This window comes from Rhinolophus hipposideros (assembly GCF_964194185.1).
Source record: "Rhinolophus hipposideros genome assembly, chromosome: 5".
NCBI classification, from domain to species: domain Eukaryota; kingdom Metazoa; phylum Chordata; class Mammalia; order Chiroptera; family Rhinolophidae; genus Rhinolophus; species Rhinolophus hipposideros.
The window spans coordinates 75,312,371-75,331,404 of record NC_138051.1 but is presented as its reverse complement, the minus strand read 5'-3'; the positions used below and the strand labels follow the sequence as shown (position 1 = coordinate 75,331,404).

General features: G+C 46.2%; 1 protein-coding gene across 8 annotated transcripts in view; it reads left to right on the top strand.

The window, feature by feature from the left end:
• The window catches only part of SLC8A3 (solute carrier family 8 member A3), a 167,898-nt gene extending 152,453 nt beyond the window's left edge, over positions 1–15,445 (top strand). For 3 of the 8 annotated variants that reach the window (XM_081047477.1, XM_081047478.1, XM_081047479.1), the window contains 5 exons: positions 3,439–3,456; positions 7,462–7,586; positions 8,112–8,211; positions 9,939–10,214; positions 12,507–15,445. In XM_081047477.1, the coding sequence (XP_080903603.1) occupies positions 3,439–3,456; positions 7,462–7,586; positions 8,112–8,211; positions 9,939–10,214; positions 12,507–12,883 (896 nt within the window). In that variant the 3' untranslated portion in view covers positions 12,884–15,445. The remainder of the gene's footprint in view (positions 1–3,438; positions 3,457–7,461; positions 7,587–8,111; positions 8,212–9,938; positions 10,215–12,506) is intronic. The other 5 variants (XM_081047481.1, XM_081047484.1, XM_081047483.1 and 2 more) reach the window with 3 other exon arrangements.
• Positions 15,446–19,034: the final 3,589 nt, after the last annotated feature.

Below are 19,034 nucleotides of genomic sequence, written 5' to 3'. Positions count from 1 at the left end.
TATACCCACACTGGTTTCAACACACCTGATGTTCTAGAAGCAGAAGTCCCCTCCATCCTCTGTTACTCATCGTCTCCTTGGCTACCTAATAGGGCGCTGCCATGAACCTGACTGCCAAAGAGTGTTGGAAGGAAGATAAAGAAACCTGTGGTTCCATTGCTTCCCAGGCTGTATTCTTGCCAGTCTTCCAGCTTCTGCCACTGAGAATATTCTTAGAAATTATCTCAACACCAGCCCTACCTCATTCCCACCTCCCTTTGCATTGACTCCACATCTTCATGATTGGTTGGATGCAGCAGACACCTGAGGTCATTGGAAACCAGCTTCATCAATTTTCACAGTCCCAACTACTTAGGCGCCAATGAAAGCAGCACAAAGGATCATACAGAGTAGCTGGAAAGAAGGCAGTGGTTCCGGATAAGAATAGGCTGGAAGTCTGTCCATGACTTGATTCCACTGGTAAAAGGTCTCTTATTTCCTGCCTCTTCAACAAACCCCTATCAATAGTAGGACAGAAAGTGACCTGCGATAAACCTTGTGCTCTTCTGTGCTCTTCAAGAGGCTTGGTCAAACGCGAACACCTATGGCTACTCCCCATTTGAGGACTCCTTTTTGCTGTACTGAATTCTCTGTCCAAGAAGATATCAGCAAAGCCCTGGTGGAGCCTAGTCCTGAGGGAGGGCATAGGTAAGAAGACAAGGATTTCATCAAGTCATTGGTGTGATATGCCCTGCAAATCTTCCCCGGACCAAGATGGAAGGTGCCAATAGGAAATGTGTCAGTTTCTTGGCATCCTATGCTATTGTCTGTAGGAGTAATTTTCAGTTTCTTCAGGTCTTCCCATATTTTGTCATCAGACCTTCAGGTGAAAGGTCTTAAAACTTGATTGTCTAGACTCAGAATCAAATGAAAACCCATCCTGATTTCCAAATTCCCTGCTGTTCTTGGAGTGAGAAGCAGTACAGTGGAAATTGCTTTTCATTATCACTGCTGCATGGGAGCGTCTTAGGCATTCAGAACAGCAAAGTCTCTGCATGGCCAAAATGACAATTGCATTACAAAAAAAATTTAAAAAGGAGTGGATTTGAAATAGGAGATTCTATTCTTGGCAAACAAAAGAGATTTCAGAAGTGAGATTAAAAGTTTTGGACAAGGTTGGGCGGGGAAAAGGGAGGATGATTAGGAAACGTGGTTATGCTGGAGTCAAGTAAGCACTGGGGTCTAGACATGGTCTTCTGAGAGCAACACTGATAGCAGAGTCAAGCCTGTTAGGCCTGGGCATTGAAAGTCTCAGCGGGGGGGAAGGAAAGCACTCTCCCCCAACGATGGGGTCTGTTGGGTCATCCTCTTACCACATCCATGGTCTCACCCTGACAAGATGCTTCCGATTATTTACAGAACTATGCTGTTTCCTTCTTGTCCCAATGCTATCTGAGCAGGGATAGATGACTCATGCCTGACCCTGGGGATCAATGTAGGGGAAAGGTCAGCTCCAGCTTCTCTCATAATCAGTAGCAGGAAAAACTCCCTGGAAGTATCGCGTCACTCAAAGTTGGGCTACCTGGATCTCAGTGACCCATCTGTAACTGCTAGGTGGAACAGCTCAGATTCATGCAGACACTGACCGGAGAGTGGTGCAATTCTAGCTGACTGCAAGCCCTTTCACTGTGCTAGGATGCTCCTGGTGTTGGGAGGAACGTCTGAGTGATAAACAGGGCAGCAGGGATCTTTCGGAAGAGCTGCCCCTTGTCTGGCCGACCTGGGTACATTGATGCATTTGGGTCTCTGGTCTCCACTGGAAGTTGGAGTCAAGATGGAGCTCTTCCATGCAGATCCCTAGAAGGAACAGAATAAACAAGCTCTTTTGCTGTCCTCTATCTATCTATCTATCGATCTATCTATCATCTATCTATCTATCTATCTATCTATCTATCTATCTATCTATCATCTATCTATCGATTGATCTATCTAGTCAATCTCAGTGTAGTAAGGAGATCCATTGATCCATTACCCCTTGTAATTCTATATAGGAGAAACCAGAAAAAGTCAGTTGCTGCTTACATACCCTAAAGATTCTGGATCGACATATGTCTTCAGTGGCTGTGAATATGGGATGATGGATCACAGGCCTGAGTTGCATTCCTAGAGATTTTTAGAAGAAACAATTCGCAGACACCCTCCCTGCCACTCTTTCTTCAGCAATCTCTACCAGTCACAAGCTACACCAGGAGTATGTGGAGTATATTCCTAGACTTTTACTTGACAAGAGCCAAGGAGTAAGGGGATGTACTAACCACCGAGATGAAAATGTGGTATGTCACAAGAATGTCTTATTTGGGGACCTTGAAATCTGAAAGAGTTTAGCGTAAGTACACATTTAGGGACTGGGGACAACTGATGTTGGGTCCATCTTTAATTCAGCTTCCCAGTCCATGCAAGGACCTTGTATTTGTCATCTCCCACCTATGAATAACTTTCAGTCTATTTCAGCCTATGAATATGAGAGCCTCTCTGGTCCAGAATATCTGGGTTCTGATTTAGCCTGTCCTTTCTGGAACAAAAGGCCACCATCTAGCGATGTAGCACTTCAGGATTCGTGAGAAATACAATTGCCAAAATTGCCAGCAAATGACAAAACCTTATTGAACAACTACTAGTTGCAGTGAGTTAGCTAGGCACACACGGTACAGAATGGGAGGAGTGCGTGGCCCTGACCTCCAGGCTACATCTATAAAAAGATAAACCATTCAAAGAAAACATTCTGCAGGACTTACCTTTTCACTGCGTCATTCTTTTCAGGGAACTCAAAGTTCTAGCCGACATGGTAGCTACGAAGCCCTTTATGGCCAGGGAAGTGTTATGGGCCCTGGGAGATGAGAGCATGATCTGATTTAAAAATTAAGGATAGAAGACATAGAACTGGGCACTGTTCCGCTCTTGTACACCATGGCTCAGTGCCCAGAGCTCCTATTCAAGCCCCAGGGTCATATTCTCCACTGATAAGCCAGCTATTCAGGCTGGGTTGCAACCTGTACAGTTTTCAAGGTAACTGATTCTCCTTTATAGAGTGGACGTGATAACTTGATTCCTTAGAAAATCACAAATGACCAACTCTGTCTCTGCTCCACCTATTTGGTTCCCCTATCCTCATCCCTCGCTCCCTAGCCCTCAGAGTCACAGGGAAGGTGTGGGGAAAACTCTCATAACTGCAGGGACCTGGTGCTCAGCAGTCTCTTCAGTGGCCGACACCTCTTGCTGCTGCTACTGCTGCATGCTTTAAATGCTGCCTTTCGCATGTGGCTGCAGAGCTCTCACCTACTAAGCTCACTGCTTCCCTTACGCTGCTACAACCACAAAGCCTGGGGAAACTTTCAAGATGGGACCTTAATGTTCTTTCCTTTTCTTTCTTCCCCTTGTCTGGTATCCATTTGCAAACAGCGCTCCTGTTGTCTCCAGGTAAGAGGTGTCTTGCCCCCTCTTTTCTACTTCTTGCCAGTGCTGTTATTTAGTTTAAGACCAAAGTCCTTTGATTTATTCAATAGGAACTGTAAGCTCAAGTTAACCTGACAAGTTCTCCTAAAGCCTAGGAGGCTTATTTCCCACTTGAAGTAATCATAAGGAATAGACAATTCCTTGAGCACCATTTTTATCAGTGGATGTGGGTAAAGGCATAAGCTGGTCCTCTCTGGAACCAGGAAGGGAACTAAAACTTACCAAAGAGATGGTGGGTCATAAACTTCTCCTGAGTGAATTCATCTGTCATCTCATGTTGTGGGGCAAGAAAGGATGGGATTCAGAGCTGAATCTCTTAATGATAGAATTTGAAAGGAAGTTCTTTGATCTTGAGAAATCCAGGGGAAAATAATCAGGAGCTGCTGTGAGAACACAAAAAGCAATTTTTAAAGAATCTGGAATTTTACTTATCCTGGATATCTTCCATCTTATCAGCTAAGGTCTACATTGCTAGAACTTTGGTTTGTTTGTCACTGATACTTGAAGTCACATGTGCCATGAACAACAAGAAGAATTAGGATATTGTGGCAGGTGGAAGTAATTATCTGGCTGGAAATAGAAATGTTAGAGAATTTATTTGGGAGAGATGCTCATGCAGAATCTAGATCCTGTTGTAGGACAGACACCCACCTTGAACATCTGCCTGCACAAGTGGAATCCACTCAGAAACAACAGCCAACTTTGTGAGCAGATAGCAAAGCACATCCATCATATCCAGCAATACTATAGTGTTTGGTGCAGGCCGAGTGAACTCTATAAGACGTCTCAACATATTATAAAAGAACATTTTACATTTCATAAGTTCTTTGAACATATTTTAAAAATTAAGGTAATTTTTAAGAGGCAAAGCATCTTACTCAATTCATTGGTGTTCAAAGTCACCGATAGGTTATACCCTGGGTTTGAGAAGGGGCAGTACACATAGTAAGGACCTTTGCCTCCTTGGAGCCTCAAAAAAAATGTAGATAAACCCCTATATTTTCCCTTTCTGAAAAAAATTACTCCAGCTTCCTTGGCCTCTTGCTTCCTCTTTATAACAACAGGATAAGGGCTACCTCCAATCCATATGTTCCACTGTTCTCCCCGGGTATCTATGTCTAGCACTGGGGGTTCCTTCTCCATTTCACTCATCCTCTTGCCTGAGAAGGTATTTGTGCAACTTCATTCCAACTTTTGCTTTCTTCTCCCACCAACCACATACATCAAAGATTGTGATTTAATTTAAGCTTCTTTATATTTTCAACATATTTGCACAAATACCAATAGAAGCTGGAAAAAAAAAAGAAGGCATCATTTCCTAGATCTTTCAATCCGTAAACCTTTAATTTAGGCGTCCTTGGTTAGACTTTAAATTCATTGGAAATTTTAAATCCTTGTTTGAATTTTCCTGGGTGGACAGTCACACATGATTAACAGTGCCTGGCGGTGAAGGATGAAGAGTAAGTATGTTCATTCTGAGCCGCAGCACAAAGTTCAGGGACCTGGGAGTGAGAGCACTGGCTGCATCACCCCACTTCTTTCTGAGGGTGTCTGTATTGCATTCATGGCAATTTATTCCTGTCTGGTCTGGCAAGCTCTTTGTTCTTCCAATATTTGCTCAATCTTTCATCCTTTTCTCTCTCTGTCTCTCTCTCTCTCTCTCTCTTTCCCCTCCACCTCTCTTTCTCTCTACCTCTGTCTCTTTTCCTCCCCCTCTTCCTTTTTTCTAGATTTGAGTTCGTTTAATCAGTCCGAATATCAACATTGCCTGCCATTTATCCTCTTTACTTAAAATTCTGAAGAGTCACATAAACAAGTGATCAGAATCACTATGGTCTTTTAGGTTTGAGACTGATCACTCTCTCAAGAAATTAAACTTCATTTGAATTTAAGGAATGACTATTACAAAAATAGAAAAAAGAGAAGAATTACTACCAAACCAAGACACCAAATCAGACTTGATTTAAATGCAATATATGAACAGATATATAGATATGAAACCTCTCTGGGGCTGAGGGAGATTCAAAGATAGAGGACTGGTCATTTGTCAAAGACATTTCTGCAGAAAAGCTAGATGGGAAAACTGACTGTCACCACAGGGGTGGACAGGTCAGCAGGTTGATCAATATCCTGCCAGATGGATACAGTGTTAGATTGATTGCTGGACAAGGGGTTAGACAGGTACATTTATATGTCACTGGAGAGCTCATTATATTGGTATAAAGTTCTTGTGGCACATGTGAAGTATGACATGGGGGAATTCGAGATGGGGGTGGATAATAGTGTCGCTGCTAGGATAGTCATTTAAATATGGTTTCAAAACCCAGAGGTAGAGGAAAAGAATATCCATGCTTTTAAGGAATCTGTGTCTTTTTCCAAAGGCTTTTTCTCAGAGTGGCTTGCAGTTTGGCTTCTAGGATCACTGACTTCATAGCTAGAATCCTGGATATAATCAGATTTACCTTCAGCATTAACTAATAAGAGACTCAGAATTAATTAATTAAATGAAGGCAGGCTGCTAGAGGGTGATTGCTAACTTAGAAATATACAGAAGAATGTAGAACCTTGAGAAATAATTGTCTCTGAAAGCCGTCTCCAACGCTAATGGGAGGACAGCACCACGGACAGCTCCCAAACATTTTGGGATTGCCTTCTGTGTTTGGTGCCAGAAGCACTGAGTAAAACAGCCAGCTCAGGAATCCTCTGCACACTGTCTTACCATCTTCATTCGGGCCAACTAAGAAAATCCGTATATAAAATAGTTCTCTGCTTGGTAAATTTCCACCCTTGGCTTATAGTCCTTTCAGTGAATTCCTTTTCTTGCTTGCAACCTCAAGAACTAGAGTCTCACCCTTCCACATGCTTCACTAGTTCCCAAGATAGAGAGAAAAGAAGACCTTCTTGGCCTCTGACCCAATTTGTCCTTCAGATTATCCAAAGACTAGAGGATTTCCCTAGGAGATTCACTGTGTGGAATGAAAGCAATTAAGGAGCCGAATAAAAGAATTAATTGAATGTCAGAATGTGGACTTGGATGGGAAGATATTTAGACAAGCTCTGAAAGAAACAGGCTGCCAAGAGCAATTTTCAAATCAAAGGGGAATAAAAAGATTCAACCTCTATTTCACTGTAATGCAGAAAACATGGCTTCATGGTGAAGTGGTCTTAAAATGGACTCACCAGCCAAAGTGGAAAAAACTTCTAACTGTCCAACATGAGAAGAGACCACTGGTAAATGAGTTAAGACGCGGAGGGACACAGGGAATGCCTCAAAATAAAGTAAAGGAATATCTTGCTTTGGTTGTTTTTCAACAAATATTTGTATTTCAGAAGAAATATGCCTGCTTCCTGTATAAATCCTTGGGATCTTTCATTGGGAATTCATGAATTTTGGGGGGAAATCTTCCACGTTTCTTTCTTATTGTGAGGGTAATGTTCACGAGTATGAAATGTAGATATTCCTGGAAATAGCCCCCCCTTTCTCCTTTATAAAAGGGGTAGTGCCAAGAGTGTTGGCAATAGATGTTAATGTGAAGCAGTGGACATTCTCCTTGAATTAAATGTGCCTCTGACCTCCCAGAACTCTTATCTGAAGTAGCTGAGCAGTCAGGCACACCGTTTAACATAGTTAAAGATCAAAAGCTATGCTCCCAGCTCTCCAATATCTCACCAAATGACTTGGGGACTTCATTTTGCAGTATTTCTCAGAAGGTTTTTGGGTCAGATTGCTCACCAAGGTATAAAATGGAAAGAGGACTATTTATTCCAGGTCTACAAGGAACCCTTTCATGGTCTGATGGTCATAAAGTGTTCAGCGCTTTATAGAAAGAGGCACTAAAAAAGTACACAAAATCCCCATTCCCAAGAGCCATTTGCTTTATGCCCACTGCCCAGGCCTAATAGTCTGAGCTTTAGACTTTTAGGGAATGGAGAATGTGCTAAAGCTAGTCTGATTTTGTTTTGTTGCAGAGGTGACAGACAGGAAGCTGACTATGGAGGAAGAGGAAGCCAAGAGGATAGCAGAAATGGGAAAGCCAGTACTGGGAGGACACCCCAAAGTAGAGGTCATCATTGAAGAGTCCTATGAGTTCAAGGTCAGGCCATGAGTGAGACCTAATTGAATAACAGAGTAACAGGGTGGGAGGCAGAAGACCTGGAGTTTTGTTCCAGTTTTATCACTGAATACGTGAAGTTGAAACTGAACAAATCACTTACCCACCCCAGTCTCAGCTTCCCCATTTTTGTAACATGGAATGAATAGTGCTGGCCATTCTGTGTCTGAGGAATATTGTGAGGAAACATAACATAGCATATGTAATAAATGGGCTATAAAGCCCCTAGATGTGTAATTGCTATGGTTTAACTGTATTTTAAAACAAAGATACTAAAATTCACTACGCCAGGGCAAGGTTTATTGATATCATTACCATTGTTCTCTATTGTCAGCAGTCAAAACAAGGGTTTCCCAGAGGATACCCCCAAGGCCATCCCATGCATAACTTTCAGAGTACATGGAGCCCCTGGCATGCAGGGTATCTTTCATTCCCTTGAAACACCAGACTCCTCAATGGTTCTGAGCATTCTAACCTCATGGTTCCAAGTTTTTATCTCCCTAACAGAGTACAGTGGACAAACTGATCAAGAAGACAAACCTGGCCTTGGTTGTGGGGACCCATTCCTGGAGGGACCAATTCATGGAGGCCATCACTGTCAGTGCAGGTACGAGGGTCTCACGATGGGCATAGGCTTTGCTGGGAGAAGCAGGTGACACCAGAAAAGGAAGAACACAGCCACACCAACAACCAATCAATTTCTGGGAAGCCCTCAGTGCCCAGAGCTCCCCAGCTCCAGACTTTGATGTCTGCCTGTTTCACTCGGTCACTTTGGAAAAGAATCATGGGGTAACTAAAAGAGCATGGCTATCTCTGATTTCAAATCCTGGCTCTGCAGTGTTAACTGGGACAAGTTATTCTCTCTAGGCCTCCATTTCCTCATCCCAAAAGGGAACTATTGCTACCTTTCTCAGAAAAGTAAGTAGAATGGTGCAGGGTCTGGTACCAAACATGAACTCAATAAATTCTGGTTCCCATCCTTCTTTTCTCTCATTAATTTGGTCCTCATTTTTATAAAATGGAAAACTAATTTAACTTCAAGATGTGGGGGTCTGGAGTTTATAAAATCTTTGTACTGATTGACAGATCCCCACCCTGTATGATTCCCAACCTCTCCTTTGGCAGTGACTGACAGGGTCCCTCAGTGGGGACCCACAGCATAGCCAGTGTCCCAGAGGCCTGCAGGTGTGTTGCATTGGGGATGGGAGGCTCCCACCACCACCACCACCACCACTATTACCTCTCGGCACCACTGAGGCCCCTTGTACTGCAGATCACTACCAGCCTTGTCTCTTTTCATGAGGCTTTGTTGTCATAACAACCCAAAGGGTCATATCCTCAAGGCCCCAGAGCCACTACAAAAGTACAGCCAGGAAGAGAGGACTGCTGCTGCCGCCGTGGGTGCCCCACTTTTCACATCGCCTGCTTCAGATACTCCCAGTTCTCCCTCTGATGACCTTCCTTTGTCCCTAAAGAGACAATCATGGAATGTAGGCCACATAATCAAATGCTCTCCATTTTCAAATGAGGGAACTGAGGTTCAGACACAAGAGATGATTTACCCCAGGTTACAGATTCTCTTCATGGCAAAACTGAAATGGGAACCCAAGTATCCTGACTCCTGCGTTTTTCAAACCCAGTTTCCATGGGCTGTGTCAAAACATTACAGAGGTTGCCCTTGATGAGACACCAGCATGCCGCAGCCCATCCTTTCCTCCTGGGCTGCTGAACGGGCAAGTCTGCCCACATTTCCTGACAAGGACAAATGGTGCTGATGCCCGCTCTGTCCCGTGGGATATTTGGAGGATGGCACTGGCTCTCTGGTATGCTCACATGATCTGGAATGACAGCCATCCCTCTGGGTATGGATAATGACCAGATCCACGAGGTTATTGCAGTCGTCATGTCAGGAAAATTAGAGAAGAGCCTCCCTGGCATCCAGTGAGGAGTGGGCACACTGCTGATTTCGCTTTCTTCGCCTAGGCCACCAAATGCAGCCTGCTCCATCCTCCTCTCACTCTCATCCACGGCCCTGTTCCTCTTGTGGTCTACCATGCTTTCCCTTAATCTCTTTCCTCTCTTCGTTATTCTTTGTCCTCTCTCTCCCACTCTCTTTGGGTGCCCTACATTCACATTGATCAGTGGGGCACCCCAGTTTGTTTCCCATTTCACAGCTGTTTTCTGGTGCCCAGGCCCTGGCCTGTCCCAGCTGTCGGGGGAGAGCAGGAGCACCCTACCAGCTGATGATGTGCGTGATGTGGGTTAGACTCCATTTATTGGAGAATGGGGATCTGACCTCACTGCCCTTTCCAGGCCTGTTTATGTTGCCTCCAGCAGGGGACGACGATGAGGATGAGTCAGGCGAGGAGAGGCTGCCATCCTGCTTTGACTACGTCATGCACTTCCTGACAGTCTTCTGGAAGGTGCTGTTTGCCTGCGTGCCCCCCACGGAGTACTGCCATGGCTGGGCCTGTTTCGTCGTCTCCATTCTCATCATCGGCATGCTCACAGCCATAATCGGGGACCTGGCCTCGCACTTTGGCTGCACCATTGGCCTCAAGGACTCAGTCACAGCTGTTATTTTCGTGGCGTTTGGCACCTCTGTGCCAGGTGAGAGTGAGGGGTATTTGGGTGTGCAAAGAGAAGAGTACTGGGTTGAAGTGACCCCAAACTTTGCCTCATTATCTCCCTCACCATCCAGATCTGAGCTTCACAGCCTCTCTGCCCCAAAGGTACACAAAAGTCAGTCAAAGGGATTAATGATAGCTAACATTTCTTGAGCACTTTTAATGTATCCGGCACTATGTATGCTAAGCAATTTACATGTTTTATCCCTGTGATGCTCACCAAAACCCTATTCAATAGGGACACTTATTATGCCCACTTGACAGAAAAGGATACTGAGGCCCACAGAGGTTAAATTACCTGCCCAAGTAAGTGGCCCAATTTCTTAGCCTACACATTATATGAATAGATATTGTTCTCCTTCCATTTCCCTCCAGCAGTCTCTGAGGGGCTAAGGATGAGCCTGCTTGAAGATGTCATAATAGGAATGCCCACAAGCATTCTTGCCTCCTCCACTTAGAAGGACACCTGTGAGTACAAAGTGTCTCCTAGCAAGACAGGCAAAGAAAGCTTAGTGAGCTCTTGTCCTTTCATATGACGAATTACATATTTTTTTTACAAACACCTAAAGATGAACAGGAATGAGCGTGCATTTATTCATTCATTAGACAAACATTTACTGAGCCTGGTATAGCCCTGTGCTAGTTGCTGGAGCTATACTGTGAGGCACCCCAAACGTGCTTCTCCTCTCCACATGGAGTTTACCTAGTGCTAGAGACTACACCCAACTACTATAATGAAAATCATCTCAATGAATTCTGTGAAGAAGAAGTGCAGGTTCTATGCAAGTATAAAACGGGGACCTGGGCTAGGCTAGGTCAGGGATGGCTTCCAAGGAAGGTTCTATGGAAGCGGGGCTGGAATGACGAGTCTCGGTTAGCAGATGGAGAGGGGCTGCAATAACTCGGGTTCCTTACTTAGTTCAGTTGGGATCTCTGGGGCGTCTCAACCCTGGACTCCTGCTGGCCTTCCAGTTGCTACAGAGAGAAAGAGCATCCGTCTACAAAAGGATTAGGCTGAATCTCATCAAACAGGACTCTCTGCTGGCTGGACCCAGGGAAACCATTCCTGGACGGAGAAAACAAATCCTCTGGAGAATAACTGAATCTGCATCACACTCTAGGAAAACCTCTTTCCAAGACCCCAGCACTGACCAATGGGATTGATTATTTATACATTATTTATTACATCTAAGAGGTTTGGCTATTATGGAAATGCATCGGGTGGTAGAAAATTAAATGGATGATTCAAAAAAGGCTTTGTGGAGGACATGCCCTATGATCTCTGTTCTCCAGGTGTCAAGGGATGGGAACTACTAGAGAGGAAGTAGTAGATATGGGGAAAAGGAACAGACGTGGAAAGAAATTGCAGAGGGTCAGAGGCAAAAAAAAAGCAAGAGGTTTTCTCTGGGAGATCTGAGAAAGTTGGCAATAAGGAGGCAAAGCAGGGCAGCAGGGAGAATGCTTGGGGCATTTCCAAGTCCTTGCAGTTGATCCAGGGAACAGCTGGCAGCCTTTGGGGCTTGAAGAAGGTCATGCTGTGGTCTACTCAGCTGATTTTGGGGCTTTGGCTGAAACTCTTTGGATGTAGGGCATACAAAGGACTTTTATGTGAGGGTTTTAGGGTCAAATCTCTTGCTAACTTCCCATGTGACCTTAGGTAGATTCCTTGACCCTTCTTTTCCTTAGCTCTAAAATAAAAGGGTGGCTAGATGTCCCTGCCAGCCCCTCCAGTGCTCACAATCCATGTCAACTTCTAAAACCGAACAGCCTCCAGGGCCCTATGCTCCATATACTAACTGCGAAGGCAGAGCCCCTCTTTCTTGAGTCCACAGCTCATCCTGCATGCCCGCCCTGAAAATCCAGCAGCACCTAGCACAGTGATGAATTGCTGAGGCATTGAGCAATAACTGTCTGTGTTACGTGAGTAAAATGCCCCCATGTGACAGCTACAATCGGGCACCTACTCCTCTTAAGGAGCTTCCCAGGATGTCAAGACTCCCTGGGGAGATGTTACGGAATAACAAACTACCCTCACTTCAAAAAGAAACAGTCAAAAGGGAACAGTAAACCCACCCGGTAAACATCGACCAGAAAAGCCCTTGGGAATGTTTCAGACTCGGCACGGGAGGCTCAGAGAAGTGGAGGTGACTGGTCCAAGGCCACACAGCTTGTTAACGGCGCAGCGCTCTCCTCCCTGGGCTCCACATGCTCAAAGGGAGGCCCTCCACGCCTCAGCTCCCGCCAGCTCCCGTTTTGTGTGTCTGCTCTTTTCCAGATACGTTCGCCAGCAAGGCCGCCGCCGTCCAGGACGTGTACGCAGATGCCTCCATTGGCAACGTCACGGGTAGCAACGCCGTCAACGTCTTCCTGGGCATTGGCCTGGCCTGGTCCGTGGCCGCCATCTACTGGGCCCTCCAGGGACAGGAGTTCCAGGTGTCCGCCGGCACGCTGGCCTTCTCCGTCACCCTCTTCACCATCTTCGCGTTCGTGGGCGTCAGTGTGCTCCTGTACCGCCGGAGGCCCCACCTGGGCGGGGAGCTTGGCGGCCCGCGCGGCTGCAAGCTCGCCACCACCTGGCTCTTCGTGAGCCTGTGGCTCCTCTACATCCTCTTTGCCACGCTGGAGGCCTACTGCTACATCAAGGGGTTCTGAGCCACAGACCGGGCCCCGCGGGGCAGGCCCAGGACCTCTCCTGAGAGCAGCGCGCTCCCCTCCGGGGACCTCTCCGGGGTCAGCAGCCCTGGAGACGCAGCTTCGGGACTCGAGCCCCGGGGACTGCGCCAGACCTGGCAGTGAACTGAAAGGGCAGAGTCCTCATCAGTCAAACAAAATGGAGGCAACACCCACCTCACCAAGTATTTAATTCAATACAAACCAACAACAGCAACCGATCCACTTCCACCCACGTCCCTGACCCATAGCCGAGATCAGGCCCTTTCACCGTCTTCTATTTCACCTTTTCTGAGTATTCCTGTGCTTCTACTTTCCTTGGGGGCAGGGCTTCTCCTGCCTGTCCAATCTGATGCGTCACTGTTCCCTCACTCTGCTGGTAGGGCGTGAAAATGAGTCATAGCCATGTGGCTGGTTTCATTGTAATCATTATTGTGGTTGCTTTTCTTTCTCCCATCAGGTTTTGTTCATTGTTTGTTTGTTCGTTTTGTATTTTCTTTCTGAGGTTAGTAACAAAGGTGCTGTGAAGGAATTCAAGGTCTGAGCCAACGGATAGAGGCATTAAGTTTTAGACACACACTCTCCCACTCTTACTGGGTAACAGCTGTTTCTTGCCTCCATCAAGGTCCTGTTCCCTATATCCTTTTTTTTCTATGAATTCTTAAGTAAACTGATGATGTTTGGGTGGAAGTAAGTTTGCACGTCCACACAGGACACTAAAGAATGGGGTGGGGGTGGGGGTGTCAGTGGCTGGAGCAGGAGGAGCTTTATATGCTTAGGTCAAAATCAAATCTAAAAGAGAAAGTCATTGTTCTCTTCCCTGCCCAAGCCTTTCAAATTCTGTCCCGTGGTGTCAATGTTTATCCTTCTTCAGGAAGACTCACCAAGTGGGAGATACGGGACAAAAATAGGAATGGTGATGACAGAGGGCAGCTGGGAAAACAAAGGGACTTTTGCCTTCTTGAGTATCTTTGGCTTTGAATCTGAGGCAAGAGAGAAGGGATGTTCCACTAGTGAGATCTTTAAGGGGAAAGATTATATTTAAAATGTCAGTGCTCCTGAGAAAGGTCAGCTGCACCACCTCTCACTGTCTGATGCACCATACTAAGAGGGCTGACTACGTTTCTTGAGGTAATACAAAAACTTAGAGGTTGATGAGAAAATAAGGGGCTCCTTCCATGTCTCCATGACCCCCAGGTCATGTTTGAAAGCATTTTCACAAGATAGGAACTGGAATTCCTCATCTCTCCCACATTCCTGCTTGTTTTTAAACCTCCTGAAGCTCTTTTTCCAGTCTGTGGGCTATTTCTTGCCCCAATAGGAGGAATCTTAGTTGCCATAATATCATGGAGCCTGGGTTTAGAGAAAAAAAGATTGCTGTGCCCTACAGACCCTTTCCCAATAAATTTTGAAGGGACCTGGCTTTAAAACACACACACACACACACACACATACACACACACGAAATCACCACCAAACTGCCCACAGATCTTTAGGCTTTCTGCATTGACATAAATGCATTTTTTAAGGGAAAAAAAACAAAACACCTGTTTAATTTTAAACACATTTTATAAGAAAAAAATAACTAAAAAAGAAGCAGTGCTCATGTCATAAGCTATGTTGATAGTTGCCAGTGGAAATGTTGGGTTGGTTTAAAAAAAAATAAAAGCTATACTTATATCTCTCTAAATACAGCTTGCTTCTCCCCATGTTTCTTCAGGAAAAGGTCTAGGGGGCCACCTTGGGTTTCTTCTGGAGCAGATGTGGTTGAGGTGAAGCTGTCATCTCCTATTTGTAGCTTCTATTTGTGTCTGTCGTCTCCTCAGATGCCAATGTGCCAGACCCAGCATTTTTAAAGCAAAAAATACTTCAGGGAAATTTCACTTGTGAAAATCTGAACTTTAAGACGCTGGAGGACATAAGCAGTAAAGCTGCAATGACTAAAGAGGAAACAGCTTTTTGTATTAGAAAAACACGGTGGTGCAGGATTCCAACTAGGCAAACGGTGCCCTGTATTTATTACCAGTAGGCATATTCATTCATTTGTTTACTCATCATTCACTCAACAAATGTATTTGGAACACCTTCCGTGCTTTGAGCTACATTCTGGTGATATACGAAGACTAAGATAAAGTTCCTAACCTTAAGAAACTCGCAGTCCAGAGGGAGAGGTAAAACATCTTTTAACCAAGGCTCTTTTGGTTACAAGAAACAGAAACCCATTAAAGTAGCTCAGGAAATGGAGGGAAGCCATGCTATCCAGGCCTGGTGTGGTGTCCTCTGGAACCCAAGGCAGGAGGCACAGCAGGCCACAGGAGCCTGCACTCTCTCAGGGACCACGGCCACTCTCGCCTCCCCAAAACCACTGTCTCCCACATCCCCACTTCCTTCTCCCTGTGGCCTATCCCCTTCTCCCTTCCGAGGTGCTTCCTGGGCTTTGCTTGTCTCGTACGTGGCCCAGCACAGCCACCACCAGCTCCAATGCTGTCTCATGTCCTCACGGCTCCATTCCCAACAAACTGGAACATCCCTTTTTTCCCGCTGGGTGCAAATTCTCAATGAAGACAATGTGCCCAATTCCTCATCCCCAAAGGGCCATTCCCAAAAGGTAGAATCCTTTGCTGAAGACTGTGTCCTGGTGCTTGGGGTGCCTGTGGACTGGTTGCTTTTTATCCACTCCTGGTCCAAACAACTCAGGTAAGGAGAGGAGGGTGGCAAGCACATCATATGTCCTATTGCCCTTTCCAAAAGCTAAGTGATGGGAAGGAGCCTCTGGAGTGTACAAGCCACCAAGGTGCAAATAAAAACAGTAGCTCTGTGTCATGAGTGCACTGAGAGTGGCATACACAGAGCACCATGGGAACACAATGGAGAGAAACACTGACTCAGCCTGGAATCGGGAAAGACTCCACAGAGAATGTAACATTTAAGGAGGTTCTTGAAGGAAGAAGAAATAGTGATTTGCCCTGGTGAGGGGTCTTGGTGTTGAAGGAAGACACAAAGGAGAGCTCCAAGGCGATGGGAGTGAGGATGTGGCAGGGTCACAGAGTAACAATAGTGGGCGGGGCCAGAGCTGGAGCTCAACAGGACTGGGAGCAGCACAACAATGCAGGCTGGGAGAGGCTATGGCTAAAAGGCTCCTTTAGTGTTTTTGTGCCAGCAACTAAGTTGAAAATGAAAAATGCCGTTTAGCCGATTAAATGGTAGATACAAAATCATGAAATCCATTTATACCCGTATATCCTCCTTTTGGGGTCATTTCTGGGTTATTCAGATGTCAGGTTTTGTCCAAACAAAAGCTGGGATGAACCATAGAGAATGGGAAAGAGGGTTGAAGAGAGGAACTGCGTACTAATCTAGATGCCACCACTAACTAGTTCTGCCGTCTCCTCTCTGGATCAGTTTTCTGATCCACAAATGAGGTTTTAATAAATGGCTTCTGAAGCCCACTACTTCTAGCTTAACAGTAGGGTTCTAGATGCGACATACAAAAGTGTGTGTGTGTGTGTGTGTGTGTGTGTGTGTGTGTGTAATCCAACGGCTTGTCAACCTTATCTGACAGAGCACTGCCGAGGTCCTTTTGCAATTCCTTGGCCTTATGGCCTGTACATTAGTCAGCGTGAAAAAGAACTTGCCAGCCATTGTGTACGTGTTCATTTTCAGCACTTTTTACTGACTGAGCCACACCATTCCGCCCCTGGATTCATTGGTTACTTAGAGTAAGGTTAGCTGCTGTAAGAAATAGTATTTCAGTGGCGTAGCAAAATGCGAGTTTCTTTCTCACTCATGGAGTAAGCCAGTCAGGATGTTCCCAGTCAGCAGGTGGCTTTCTTCCACGTGATGATTCAGGAACTCGGCTTCCTTCCATTTTGCGATTCTGCCGCTCTCCGAAGCCTGGGAGTCCTCTTCCTTCAGCCACAGATGGGAGGAAAGCTAAAGAAGGCACACACACGTCTAACTGCCTTGGCTCTGAAGTGGTTCTCGTCACTTGTGTTCAGATTCCATTAGTGAAAGCTGGTCCCTTTAACCCAGCCAAATGCAAAGGAGACTGGGAACTACCGCGCTGGCTGGGCAGCCGCCCCGCGGTGACCACTCAATCCTTCAAACGGATGAATTATTCTATGAATGTGTGCCCCTGCCACTACCCTCTGGGATTAAAGGCAGATACTTTTAATGTCAGTGGCCAAGAACAATGTGACCAGTGTCTGTGAGGAGTTGTGTGGTTTACAAATAGCCTTCCATATGCATGTGTTTGGGTTGGGTGAGAATAACAGTGGACACCTGACATCTTCCCCAAAGATAACGTGAAACTGGAAATAGCTCTGCAACTAGCCACCCAGCCCCCATCCCAATCTATAAAAGAAGGTTGGGGAAGAGCTAGGAGGGGGAGAGGCAAGAACCCCTGGACTGCTTGCTGTCCTCCTCCTTGAAGCTGAGAAAGCGGGGAGGCTCTGAGAGAATTGCTCCAAGGGATTTAGGCTGGCTGCAGGCCTGGCATCTCATCTCCCAATTGAACATCTGTGATGCCACAGACTTGCTGACCAGCCGCTTTTACCTAGCGATATAAGAGAGGAGAGAAGACGGAGAGAGGCAGAGCCAGCACAGGCGGCCTTGAGGATCAGCCTGTACCCCACCATTAGGCATGGCAAGGCTGTGTGAGATTCCCATGGGTGAATGGGTGAGCTAGGCATGAGCCATATGACAGGTACAAAACCAGAGGCAAGGGGTATGTTGGTATGGGGAAGCATGGAAGAGCTCAAGCCTGAGCTGTACTTCCCATAGAAAGGTCCTGTGCAGTGGGGAGGCCCCACCCGAGAACCCCACATGGTTTCCATAGACAGCCAGCATTTGGGCACCTACAACAGAGTGAAAAGCCAGCATTATCTGAGGAGCTGCCACAAGTGAAGAGGACTACAGCTGCTTGTTAAAGACCCTCGCGGTTTTCCTTCCCTCCTCCCTACCCCGTCACCTCAGAGGGCTGAGTCTTGCTTGATAAAGTGGGGGAGGCATTGTCTCAGAGCCTGATTGGAGTATCCCTGCTCTCTTCCAAGCAGTCACGGTGGCCAACTCAAGATTGTGCCAGGGCAGGCAGGAAAGGAGGATCCCCATCAAGCTGGAGACTGAGGTTTTGTCCTTGGATGGAACTGAGCTTGTAAATAGCTGAAGTCATGAAGAAGTTAGGGGACCTGCCCATGTTGTCCTAGGGGATCCACCACACAGTGGAGGACAATGTAGCCGAGCCCAGCTGAAAGTAATGCCTGCAGAGGAAACGTTTCATATTTGTACCTCAGCCCTCTGAGATTCCTCATCCGACTATTTTCACCCAGAGGCTCCTGTGGGGACAGAGTCCCAGAGAGCAGTTTCCAGGCTCTCGGACTCACATGGAAAGGTGCTGGCTTGCGTGGTGGTTGGCTGTCAGCTGTGGCCAGTTGGCCACTTTGCCACTGATATAACTGCCGTGGCTGCACATGTTGGTTGGTTGGTTGGTTAGTTGGTAGGTAGGTTGACAGAGAAGCAGATAGCAGATTGCGCATCGTGTGGTTCCTACTTCCTGTGTCTCACCTGGCTGCCAGCGAGACTGGGGTGCAGGAAGACCCCTTGTTGAGGTACTGGCAGATGTTTGCTTCTGTGTCTCCAACCCAGCTGCCAGCAAGACTATAGTGGTATGACTCCCCTTATCCATGGCTTCGTGGGTGTTCCTTTTTGGCCTCACCATATCCTGTGTTCTTATGTGGGGAGCGGGAGCAGAGTGTCTGCATGACAGCTCCCCGCTGCCCTCTTCAAGTTTTCAAACACTGGGGGTGTGACCGTTACTGCAGGGCCACAGTTGCCTTGGATATAGTTTCCAGGTGGGGGCTGGGAGCTCACAGGAGGGCAGGTGTATTTTCCTGAGTAGGAGCAGTAATTCTCATAAATATGATAGGTCTGTCAGAAGTAACGTACAGAAAATATACCACGTGAACTGTGAGAAGCAAGTCTTTTTCTTCTTGGACAATGTAAAAATAGCAAATTTCACTCAATATAGAAGAGAAAACACAAAGATAATCTATGTTGTGATAGTCACCAGAGTTGTTTCCCAAATATTCTAGTTCTGGATACTTACCAGCTGCCTTTGAGTTAGGTGGGACCATGT